Source organism: Heliangelus exortis, chromosome 3 (genome assembly GCF_036169615.1).
Source record: "Heliangelus exortis chromosome 3, bHelExo1.hap1, whole genome shotgun sequence".
Lineage (NCBI taxonomy): Eukaryota > Metazoa > Chordata > Aves > Apodiformes > Trochilidae > Heliangelus > Heliangelus exortis.
The window spans coordinates 57,651,750-57,664,538 of NC_092424.1; the positions used below are offsets into that span (position 1 = coordinate 57,651,750).

General features: G+C 39.2%; 1 protein-coding gene across 20 annotated transcripts in view; it reads left to right on the forward strand.

The window, feature by feature from the left end:
- The window catches only part of MAP7 (microtubule associated protein 7), a 125,027-nt gene that overhangs the window by 71,408 nt on the left and 40,830 nt on the right, over positions 1–12,789 (forward strand). For all 20 annotated transcript variants that reach the window (XM_071740823.1, XM_071740818.1, XM_071740819.1 and 17 more), the window contains one exon: positions 4,816–4,893. In XM_071740823.1, the coding sequence (XP_071596924.1) occupies positions 4,816–4,893 (78 nt within the window). The remainder of the gene's footprint in view (positions 1–4,815; positions 4,894–12,789) is intronic.

Below are 12,789 nucleotides of genomic sequence, written 5' to 3' on the forward strand. Positions count from 1 at the left end.
AAACTCTACACTTCCCCTTGTTGAATTTCATCTTGTTCCTCCCTGCCCAACTCTCCAGCCTGTCTAAGTCTCTCTGAATGGCAGCACAGCCTTCTGGTGTGTCAGCCACTCCTCCCAGCTTAGTGTCATCAGCAAACTTGCTGAGGGTACATTCTATACCCTCATCCAAGTCGTTGATGAATATATTGAACAACACCGGTCCCAGTACCGACCCCTGAGGGACTCCACTAGTCACGCCCCTCCAACCAGATTCTGCCCCATTGACTACAACTCTCTGACTCCTTCCTTTCAACCAGTTCCTGACCCACCTCACTACCTGATCACCAAACCCATACTTGATCAACTTATCTACAAGGATGCTGTGAGAGACAGTGTCAAATGCTTTACTGAAATCAAGATAAACCACATCTACCGCTCTTCCATCATCTATCCACCTAGTAATTTCCTCATAGAAGGCTATGAGGTTAGTCAAACATGATTTACCCTTGATAAAACCATGCTGACTGCTCTTGATGACCCCCATGTCCTTGATATGCCTGGAGATAGTGACAAGAACAAGTTGTTCCATCACCTTTCCAGGGATGGAGGTGAGGCTGACCGGTCTATAGTTACCCGGGTCCTCCTTCTTGCCCTTCTTGTAGACTGGAGTGACATTTGCTATCCTCCAGTCCTCAGGCACCTCTCCTGTTACCCATGACTTATTGAAGATGATGGAGAGTGGCCTAGCAATGACCTCCGCCAGCTCCCTCAGCACCCTTGGATGCATTCCATCTGGACCCATCGAGAGAGAGACTGCATGCAAGTCAGCACACTTCTTACCATCAGCCTTTGGACAAATCTATGCAGTGGCATGATTAGGCATAGTTTCATAAGTGGCAGTACTGTGTGCTATAAAACCAACATTAAAGGTTTGATCTTTAACTGAGTGATGGGTAACCTTTGTCTTCGCTGATGATTTACTCACTTGTTGCACCTTTCATTGGGGCTCTCATGTTTGAATATTCTTCTTCCTACCAAGTGTGCAATGGGTTTTCTCCTTGTAACTCTTGCTTTGAAATGCTGTTAACACCATTAATTGTGACTGTAGTCTCTGACCCTTGTTGAAATTATAGGTTTTCACTTATGAGAGTTCAGGATTAATGAAACTGAAGCTAGTCATCAGGGAACTCAGTCATGCAAGAAATCCTGTCATCCTGAAGCAGAAACTGGAAATGTGTGTTTCTGATTTTTCATCTAATTCCAGTAACTATTCAAAATCTGTCTGGCACATCCTTATTCAGGGATTTGGTTTTGCATACATCTTTAACCTTATTTTTATGACCCATTGTATTATTTTGTTAATAACTTTTTTCATAGGTGTATAGTCTATACACAAATAGACTGATTTCATGTTTTTGCAAATTACTTTACTCTTGTATTCACCCTGAATAGTGGAAAGAATCTGTTGTCTTGTTTTTATTTGTACCTTATGGTGACAGTATTCTAGGTAGTTCTTTAACTTAAAATATTTTAAATATACTTAAAAAACTGAGTTCCCGATTCTAAAATAAATCAGACCATTTCTTAATACTCAAACATTTAAAAATATTTTTTCTGTGGGTTTTTTGTTGTGTTTTTATTCAAAGCAGATTTTTCCAGTGCTAGTGAAAAAGCAGAAAATGAACAGCTTTCCAGACTTAACAGAACAGGCTAAGGATGAGTAGGAAATGAGTTTTGGCAGCATGCTGAGATGAATTGGTAACTTGGATTTTGTTCACTTTTTGTCTGGAACAGGTCCACTACTGAGTCTGGAAATAGGATGGTAGCTGTTTAGCATTTTGTTGTTTTCCTGAGAAAGTGATGTCTGGGCTCTGACATTGATTTTTAATGTTATTCTTAGTCTTATTGATGTAATCCTAGTGGCAAGGTGCAGCTGTTTTGAAAGAAATTGTGTCATTAACTTTCAATCTAAAAGAATAGTTGAAGAAAGAGTTATCTTACTTTACTGGTATTGTACCAGTACATGCATATGATGCATTCTCTTGATGTGTTCAGCAGAGCTTTCAGCATGTGCATGCATGCACACATATGTGGAGATCAGTATTATACAATCTTCAGAAGCTCAGACAGAACTACTACAAGTGTTTAGATCCAGCCTGTTCTTCTTGGGGGCTGATCTTAGAATCATAGAATTGGCTGGGTTGGAAGGGACCTCAGAGATCATCAAGTCCAACCCTTGATCCACTGCCACTGCAGTTACCAGACCATGGCACTGAGTGCCACATCCAGTCTCTTTTTAAATATCTCCAGGGACGGAGAATCCACCACTTCCCTGGGCAGCCCATTCCAATGTCTGATCACCCTCTCGGTAAAGAAATTCTTTCTAATGTCCAACCTAAACCTCCTCTGGCACAACTTGAGACCATGCCCTCTTGTCTTGCTGAGAGTTGCCTGGGAAAAGAGACCAACCCCCCCCTGGCTACACCCTCCTTTCAGGGAGTTGTAGAGAGTGATGAGGTCTCCCCTGAGCCTCCTCTTCTCCAGGCTGAACAGCCCCAGCTCCCTCAGCCTCTCCTCATAGGATCTGTGCTCGAGTCCCTTCACCAGCCTGGTTGCCCTCCTTTGGACCTGCTCCAGCACCTCGATCTCCTTCCTGAGCTGAGGGGCCCAGAACTGGACACAGTACTCGAGGTGTGGCCTCACCAGCACTGAGTATGGGGCAGAATCACTTCCTTGGACCTGCTGGCCACGCTGTTCCTGATACAGGCCAGGATGCCATTGGCCTTCTTGGCTACCTGGGCACACTGCTGGCTCATGTTCAGCTTCCTGTCAATCCAGACTCCCAGGTCCCTTTCTGCCTGGCTGCTCTCAGCCACTCTGTGCCCAGCCTGGAGCTCCCCATGGGGTTGTTGTGGCCAAAGTGCAGGACCTGGCACTTGGCCTTGTTGAACCTCGTACCATTGGAATCAGCCAATCATCTTCTTCTGTCCTGTGGAATAAGGCTTGTATTTTGAGACACTACTGGTTAGAAGAGGGAGCTGCATTATGAGAGAAGCTAGGGATGTAATTGTGCCCCTGTACTTAGCACTGGCGAGGCCACACCTCCAGTATTGTGGTCATTTCTGGGTCACTCACTACAAGAAAGTGCTGGAGTGAGTTCAGAGGAGGGCAGCCAAGCTGGTGAAGGGTCTAGAGAACAAGTCCTGTGGGGAGAGGCTTAGGGACTTTGGGATTGTTTAGTTTGGAGAAGAGAAGGCTGAGAGAAGACCTTATTGGTCTCTACAACTACCTGTAAGGAGGTTGTAGGGAGGTGAGTATTGGCCTCTTCTCCTAAGTAAATAATAATTGGACGAGAGGAAATGGCCTGAAGTTGTGCCACAGGAGGTTTAGATTAGATATTAGTATTTATTTTACTGAAAGCATAGTCAGGCACTGGAACAGGCTGCCCAGGGAGGTGGTAGACCTGGAGGTATTTAAAAAACGTGGAGATGAGGCACTTTAGGATAAGCTCTAATGGGCATGGTGGGTTTGAGGAGGTTTGGGTTGGGTTTTTTTTGACAGTTGGACTTGGTGATCTTAGAGGTCTTTTCCAAACACAGCAATTCTCTGATTCTGTGAGGTTCCTGTAGAAGCATTTTGGAGAGCTTATAGAGTAGTAGGCGGTATATTGTCAGAATGTTCTCAAGCAAGCAAGTTGTTTTAGGCTTGGAAACAAAAACTTTTTCCTGGGCTTTCACAGGCAGTAGTCTTGCTTGCAATTCAGAGTTGAAACTTATTTCATTCTTTGGGAGTGTTTTATATCTTGGCCATAAAATGTCTAGAGTTGGAAGGGACCTTCAAGATGATCTAGTTCCAACTCCCCTGCATGGGCAGGGACGCCTCCCACCAGACCAGGTTGCTCAAGGCCCCATCCAACCTGGCCTTGAATGCTTCCAGGGAGGGGCAGCCACAGCTTCCTTGGGCAAGCTGTGCCAGTGTCTCACCACCCTCACAGGAAAGAATTTTTTCCTGATGTCTAACCTAAATCTCTCCTCTTCAAGTTTGAAACCATTTCCCTTTGTCCTCTGACTACACACCTGTGTAAAAAGCCCTACCCCAGCTTTCTTGGAGGGCCCCTTCAGAGATTGGAATGTTGCTATAAGGTCACCTCAGAGCCTCCTTTTCTCCAGGCTGAACAACCCCAACTTCTTCAGCCTGTCTTCACTGGGGGGTGCTCCAGATCTTTGATCATTGTAGTGGCTCTCCTCTGCACATGTTCAAGGAGCTTTGTGTCCTTCTTTTAAGCTGGGGACTCCAGAACTGGACACAGTGCTCCAGGTGAGGTCTCACAAGGCTGAGCAGAGGGGCAGAATCACCTCCCTTGACCATCTCTCTGTGCTTGTTTTGATGCACCTCAGGACCCAGTTGGTTTTCTGGGCTGCAAGTGAATACTGATGGCTCATGTTGAGCTTCTGGTCCACCACCACCCCCAGGTCCTTCTCCTCAGGGCTGTCTGTAACCTTTCCTCCTCCCAGCCTGTATTCATGCATGGGATTGCCTTGACCCAGCTGCAGAACCTTGGATTTGACCTTGTTGAACTTCATGCAGTTTGGACAGGGCCACTTCTGCCTTTGTCCACCGAGGCTGTGACCCCATCATAAAAGGCCACCAAGTACATTTCCTATTTTTTAATTGTTCCATCTTTTTTTTCAGAAGATGGATTTCTGGAAATGTGATCTATTGCGAAAGTAAAATAACTAGGGCTGATTAATGGTCATTCCCCTAAAAGTTTTTTTTTATGGGTACTATTTGGTTTTGTTGTATGTATAATATTTTTCCCCCTCCCTCCATTTGCAGATCACCCAACAGTACTAAAGGTTGATGACAGGCAACGGCTTGCTAGAGAACGGAGAGAAGAACGAGAAAAACAGCTAGGTAAGTCCTACTCTATATTGGGTTTTATTGTTCTGTAGGGTTTTTTTAATGGGATATCATCTGCATGCAATATTTTTGCCAGTTTGCTTTGAGGAACATTCAGCAAACTGATTGTGTTAGATATGCAATAATGTCATGTTAGATAAACTGTTAAATCTTTAAAATAGATCTTAATTTGTGCACATCTCAAGATTCATCATTACTATATTTGTCACATGTCTGTTACTTGCCTTTGAATCTGAATCAAAAGTGGGTTGGTTGTCAAAATTATGCAAGAAAGCTTCACTGATGTAAATGGAATTTTTGAAGTTTACAGATTTTTTTTAAGATTAGACTATACATATTGAATGCATATTTTTTTATAATATTTTATTGCTGTAAAAGATGCTGGAATTTTTCTACATAAATTTGGATTTCTCTCAGGTAAAACCTTTAGCAGGGGTTAAATAGATGTGCTCAATGTATTACTAAGATGTCCCATTTACATGAACATACTTAATACTATTGAAGCCAAACTGATGAAAAACTCATGAAAACTGTGTATACATTTGGCTGCCACAACATTCTGTGGCAACTGGGAGGCTAGGGGTCATAAGTATTTCCTCTTATTTTTACATGTTCACAGCAATTTCTTTGGATGCTGCATTGTTCTTATGGCTTGAGAAACAGAAATTATTTATTTTCTACTTTCTGTAAGCTTATAGAACTCTAACATAACTCCAGCTAGAGTTATTCTGCTTTTTCTAACCTGAAGAGCCATGATTGTTTGTCATTTATATATTAATAGTATTAATATCCTTCCTTCTTTAGAGCACCTTGTAACATTGTAGTATATGAATCACAGTTATTGTTTGGAGGGAGGAAGAGGAAAGCTTTGGTTTTGGCTTGCTCAGGACAGTAACATGACAGCTGGAGTTGAGGTTGATAGTATGCATAGACTCAGTTTCTTGAGGTTCCAGAGCAAATGGAGGTTAATTTTAATTAGTTTGTTATAGATTACAACTTCCATGTCTTGAATTCATTCTTTTTTCAGGTTTGCTCCTTGTGCAGTAACAAAACTTTGCTCAAGCGCAGGGAGAAACGCTTTCCTTAAGTTTACTTGAACACTGCTTTTTCTAGCTATTGATAAATAAATATTTGTTGTTTCTGGAAGGACATGGCGTTTGTTGAGAAAATTGTCGTTTTGTTTGACACATTTTAAAAGCAGCATCAAACTGTGTGTTTTAAATTGCCATGAAATAGTTCATTCCTAAACGGGTGACTCCTGCATATGTCCGTGATGCATGAATGTATTGTGCATTCTGGCAATAAGAATTAATAAGAAGAGTGAAAGTCACATTGTATTTTGATCTGTATATTTGTCTTCTAACATTATGATTTAGGAGCTGTCTCTTGAGATTTGTGCTCCAGTATAGCAAAGCAATGATTTTTACAATGACATGCAACCTTTGGTTTTTTTCCTTGCAGAACCTAGATAATCAGTCACTCATGTCATGTCAACCATAGCTAAGAAACGCCTAAGTTGTCTATATTAAACATCAAGTTGTGTAACATTCTTACATAAATGTGTCTCACTGAAAATTAGAGTTGGATTTTGTAAAAACTAGGATGTAAGGAACTGAAGGATGGTATTTATTTATTTGTTTAGAGAATTAAATTGGATTTAATCTTAATTCCTCTCCTTTTGATTCAAGAAATCTATCAAGTTTAGCAAGGAGTTTCTCAACTTTTAAGCAGAATTTGAGAATTTCAGTCATACGTCAAGTGAAATTACTCTCTGCTGTAGCAAAAAAGACAGTGTTCAGTTCTGTATGTGTAGAACTGGTAATAATCTAACAGCTTCATTTTGTACTTTCAGCAACTTGAATCTCAGGTCACATTATCTTTTCATAAAAATTTTCTTGGCCCCTCTGTTAAGATCATGTGGGGTACTACTGTAATAACAATTATGGTTTTTTTGTTGGGCAATATTCTGATGTTACAGGATTGATTTGAGGCCTGTTCTCACCTCCTTTTGTTTACTCTCAAGCTTTAATTTCTGTTTCAATTTCACTGTCCTGAGATAGATGTGGCTTTCACTGTGGCATAATGGGTCAGGATGTGCTCTGCACTCTTGAGGATTTGCTTGCACCCGGTAGTAGGATTTTAGCAATTTTATTTTACTTAACACACTTGGGTGCCTACTTCTTCTCTTTTAAATGAGAGGCGAGACTAGAAAAGATGAGTGCTGTCATTTTTTAATCTGGATATATATAGAGATTGTGTGGTGGGACTGTCTCTATCTGATATTTCTTGAGTATCATGTTATGCTGCCTGACTGAAAGGAATAAAAATGCTTCCACAAAAATGCCCCTTTCACCTTAGTGTATTCAAGTCTAATTTTGGAACTTTCTTCAGATAATGCAGAAGGCAAAAAGTGACATGTATGATATTTCATCTAATCAGCCCATCAAGGAAGAAGGATTTTTTCAGTTCCTTCACTGTAGAAAAAGCATTGCTTTTGAAATGCCATCCCAACACTTCTGACAGATTAGTTCCTTGGCTTTTTTTCTGTGCAACTCATGTTTTCTGTAACTAATAAGTTGTATCATTTTTTGGCTATAGAGCTTTATTCTTAAACTTGCCTTTTCATGTGAGCAGAAAAAAGGGAATTGCTTAGCAGCCATGCTTCAAGTGTTTTGAAGTTTACATGACTCTTTGGTAATGTATTAGTTGTTAATAAGTGCATTCAGACCTTTAAAGGATTTTTAGGGTAATCTCTACTTGATTCTATTAAATGTGTCCAATGTCTTCCAATGTGTCACTTGCTCTTTAGTGATTTTTGCATTTGTGCTGTTTCTGCTGACACTCTTCTCCACAGTGCCTATGCATGAAGTTAACATTTGTTCTTTAAAATAAGAATATCAGTTCTCTCTTTGTGCAGCCAACCTTTTTGGGTTGTGGAAGATGGGAATCCCAAGGGAGGTGATGCTAAGTGAGGTTGGTAGCTGTCCAATGAGGCTGCTCTTAGAGGACAGAGTTGAAGAGGGCTGCCACACTTCTGGCTCCAGCTCAGCTTGACTGGCTGTGTTTGGTACAGGAGGCTCTGTATGACACTCAGGTCAGGAGTGAGTTGTTTGTGAAGGCAAACATGGTAGATGGCCTGGTCAAACTGGAAAAGTTGACTAAAACCCTCTGCTTTTTCATCATGGGAGCTTCACCCTTAATTCTGCCGCATTGGTGTTATCTGTAGTGGTGAATTAAACAGCACTTAAGAGCATTCTCTGGTGCTGAATCTGAATTTTTCTTCTATTCAGCTGTTATGATGGATCCTGGCAGGGTTTTGCCTCAGTTAACTAGCTGTCTCTTTGCTGATTTCTAGACAAGGCTTGGAAATTCTCAGGGGATGCCCAAAGGCTTTTTCTCAGGTATTGGTTGAGTACTGTCACCATTTTAGGGAATAAAAGTTTAACATACTAGGTGAATTATTTTCTGTGCCAGTTGGTCTCTGGGCACATTCCATTTCTTAGCATAGACCTAGTTCTCCATAAATGGAAAGAAAAATAAAAATGTGTTTTTTCAACAGTGAAAGTTACTGTGATTTTAAAACAGGTTTCATTCTGATAGCGTTACCTTGTTGCCTAGCAAAGAGGAAGAGCTGGGGATGTCTTGTTTTTACTTCACAGTATCTTGGTCTCTGATTCCCGAGAAAACCATTTCAAGTCTTACATATGTGCATGTTTTACCTACACTAATACTGCTTGTAGACTGACCTTTTTTAATCACAATTATGATCCTGACAAGGACACATGGCTCATTTAGTTTCTGGCAATGGAAACAAAAGATGGTAATCTTGTCATCTGACTTAACCCTTTGTTTAAGGAAATGTGTTATTAATCTTAGTTTTCATAATATGACTGAGTTTCAAGTTGGCTAAATATGAAATTCGTAATACTTATAGTAAATGCATAAGCATTAAAATAATATTTAAAAATTATGTTATAATTCCTTTCCCATTTAGAAGTGCTAATCGGCAAAACATCACATAAATAAAAATACAAATTTTTTTTTCTGTCAGTGAATTCCTTCTAGCTTATTCTCTTCTCTGATAGTTGGGAAGAGCTTTATCCGGAATTTCCACAGTCAGAATCCCCGCAGAAACTGGGACTCTAGCATATAAATTTGTGATGTCCTCAGAGAACCTGAGTGTTAGAAGTGTTTATAGGACAAGAAAACAATTTATAAAGAAGATTGATTTAAAAATCTATGCACTGAATGCCCCTCAAAGTATGGTTACAGGGGAAAAGGTGGCTTAGAGAATCTTAACATAATTTCAGCTTTAATTACAGCTCTGAAATTCACCTTACAATTCATTAAGCCAGCTGCTTCTGTGGCCTGGTGGAACATCCCTATTTTTAGGTATGGCTAAAGCATCACTGATCTCTTTTCTGCTAATGCAGCAGGGAGGTGATCACAGTCTCAGACAGTGCAGAGCTGGCAGAGAGGAAAGGTGAAACAGCAGTCAGAGGAGAAAGCTATTGCTGAGATCAGTGCTGTAAAGTCAAAAAAAAAAAAAAAAAAAAAAAGGATGGAAAGATTGGCAAAGACTGTAGGATCTCTAGTCAGGTAAGCTGTCCTTTCGTGATGGATGCAAAAGACAGACTGAGAAAGTGCAACGCTAGACTTGATCTTCCTTAAGATATAGGCAGTTAACTAGGAGCAAAAGGACTAAAATGAAGAGACAGAAGAAGAGGCAGCAAAACTGGGAGCTCGGGAGGGTGAGCTTCTCTTGCTTCACATGGATAAACAGAAAATAGAGACTTAGACACTTCATGCATGTTCCACCTTCCTTCATGGCTTAAAACCCCTGCTAAGAATGTCTCTGTCTGCTTGCATAATAGGGGAAAGAAACCACAAAATTATTCCCCCATGAAATGTACATGGTTTGCACCTAACATCTCCCTCATTAGATTGTTTAATTGTAGTGTAAATTGATCCGTTTCAAATCTTATGAGTCTCTTAATATTGGAATGTTTCTTGCTTGATTGACCTTATTTTCTTTTCCTCAGTTACTCTTTTCAGAGGTGCTAGAAATACAGCCTTCATTATGCTGTTTTCTAATCTAATCCAACATTACTAGTTTGCAAACAAGCAGAAGGTATTAACATGTCCAGGATGCCATTTCTAAATCTTGTTTTTATGCTCTAACTTTGTGTCCTTGTGTCACGTGACTGTGTTAAAATGTTAAAATATATAGATTTTACTAAGTAATTGGGGCACACAGACTTTTCTTTGTATTTTGCAGCTCTAATGAAAATGTTCCTATGCCATTTAAGCTTTTTTTGCATGCAGGTGCTATTTGAAGCTATTGAAACTTTCTTTGAATGATACTTGCATGCTGCCAATGAGCATTATTAAAAGGGAGAAAAAAGCTTCATTTTTTTATTATTATTTTTTTTTTTTAGACCTACAGGTCTAAAAAGTCCAGCACTGGCTAAACCCTGAGCATAGGTTTTAGCATAGCTCTGGAGGAACCACTATTAAAGGGCATATTTTCCCCTTCCACACCCTGCAAATCAGCTGCTTTTCCAATCTGATCAGACATTTTAGAGGTATCATGGTTTCCTGTAGGTTCATCTGCTGATTCCTTCTATCAGCAAGGCATTTGATGTATCTTTATGAAGCTGTTTCTGTGCTTGCTGCTCTTCTAAAAGCACACCTACATATTCAGAAAAGGGCTTAATAACCTAGTTTTTACCTTAGAGTAGCCTTTCTTTAACCCTTGAGTAAACTTTAAGTTTTACCTTAGAATACAACCTGTTATTTTTTGTGGGGCGTAGCAGGAAAAAAAAGTTTCTGCAAATTCCGAAATAGAGCTAGGAGAATGAAATTAAAATATATTACTTTAAACTTTTTATTTTTCTTGAAGATATCATCATATATCTAAGGACACTAGCTTATGTCACTACCTGCTTTGTAGTTGGCAAAAAGTGAGCCCTCAAGGGTCATGCAAGAATCTTAGCAGTGTGTATAAGAAGCAGTGAAAACAAAATAAAGCATTCTCCTTTGGTTCTCATAAAAAGTAAAATGTGATTAATACCATAAAAAAAATTAAAGGAGGAATGATTATTTCCCTATCTACAGAAAAAGTTAAATTAATGAAGATAGATATTGCACTTTTTCTCAAGAAACAGATGTAGCATAAATCATGCTTTTATGAACTAGTTAAATACTTGGTGTGAGCATAAAATTAGTAGTTTTTTTGGCTTAACAGGTGAGTGCATATTTCCTGCTACTTTTTGACTATAAAGATGATAGAAGTAGCTTTTTTTTTCTTTTTTTAAAAATCAGCTTCATTTCTTTTGATATAACTTATTTCAGCCTAACACTTCCATTTGCCTTGGTTATTCCATCAGTAGTGTGTGCTCTTATCATTGTAGCTGTCTTTCCTTATAAAAAACTGATTTTATCATCCCTTCTCTGAAGATTAGTGTTGTATCCAGAGTTTTAACATGATGATTGGCTTCCTAGCAGTGAGTGTATGTGAAAATTAAGTCTTCCACATACCAAAACACAAAGAAATATTTTCAGCCTTTTCTTTTTCTGAACCTACTCTTGAACTATTTTCATTACTTTTTCTAAACAGCATGACAGGCTAAAGCCTATGGAAATTGCCACCAGTAATGCTCCAAGAAAGTTTAACAATTTACAGTAGCACCACAAAGAACAATCAGTCTCCATGTCTTTTAGATATTCCAGTGATATCAGTTAAAAAAAAAAAAAAAGTTTTTGGCTTTTTATTCTTTGCTTTTCTTAATTTCTTGTATCCTCCAGGGATACTTTAAATAAAGCAAGGATGCTTTATTTTCAGTACAGAACCAAGCAGCCTTTTCATGCTGGGTCGTCATTGTAAGCAGACTCCAGGCACAAAATATCCAGTTGACCTGTGGAATTCTTTTGGCTCACAGCAGTGGCTTGTCTTGATATTATCATTATGGTCTGTACATAGGTGACTACTGAGTGGAAGCCAACATGCTGCAGCTAGATGGACTTTGATGAGCTGCGTGCATTAAGGTCCTTAGGTGCTCTTAGCTTTTTCAAAGGGAATGGATGTTTCAAGACTTCACCAAATAGGTTTGGTTAAATTGCAGTCTTGAACAACGTTGTTGGGGTTACTTAGTGTGCTCAGGGTCTATAAAACGGGGTAGCTGTACTGTTGCTATGGGATTTTAAAAATACAATTGTATAGCACCATGGTGATCTAACTTAGATTGCAAGCATATGATGTTGGTTAAGGGAACGATCTAGTTCTGCTCTTGAATGGTTACCTAGGGAAGATAAAACCTATAACAAAGGTCAAATTATGCATACACTAAATGAAATAGACTCCTGATTTTCTTTTAAGAAGAGGATAGGGAACGATTCTCATTTTTTTTTTTCAAGGTCCATGTATATGATATCTACAAATACACAAATAAAAAAGACTGGAAATTAAGGCAAGTTGTTATAGATTGTGCATGCTAGAATAAAGTAAGTTAATAAAATCCTATACTTTTTGAAGTTCCTACAAGCTCTGTGCCTGTGTGTATCTGCGCAATGCTGCCCTCAGAACTGAAACATTTCCTTATTAGAAATGAAACGTAACAGTAGTCTCAAATAGGGAAAAAATTCTGAAGATGAAAACTAACAGGAGAACCTTCACAGGAAATAATTATACTGAAAGAACAAGAGAGAGTAATACCATGCTCTCCAGGGATAGGATTTAACAGTTATTTAACATTACTACAGTCTAGCACTAATGAACAATTATTTGAAGAAAAAAAGGAAGATTAAAAGTGTTGAAATGGGAAAAATAATTGAAAGTATTGTCTTGTTCACATTGCATTCTTAGTTAAGTTCTGTTCATTTTTGGTTTTA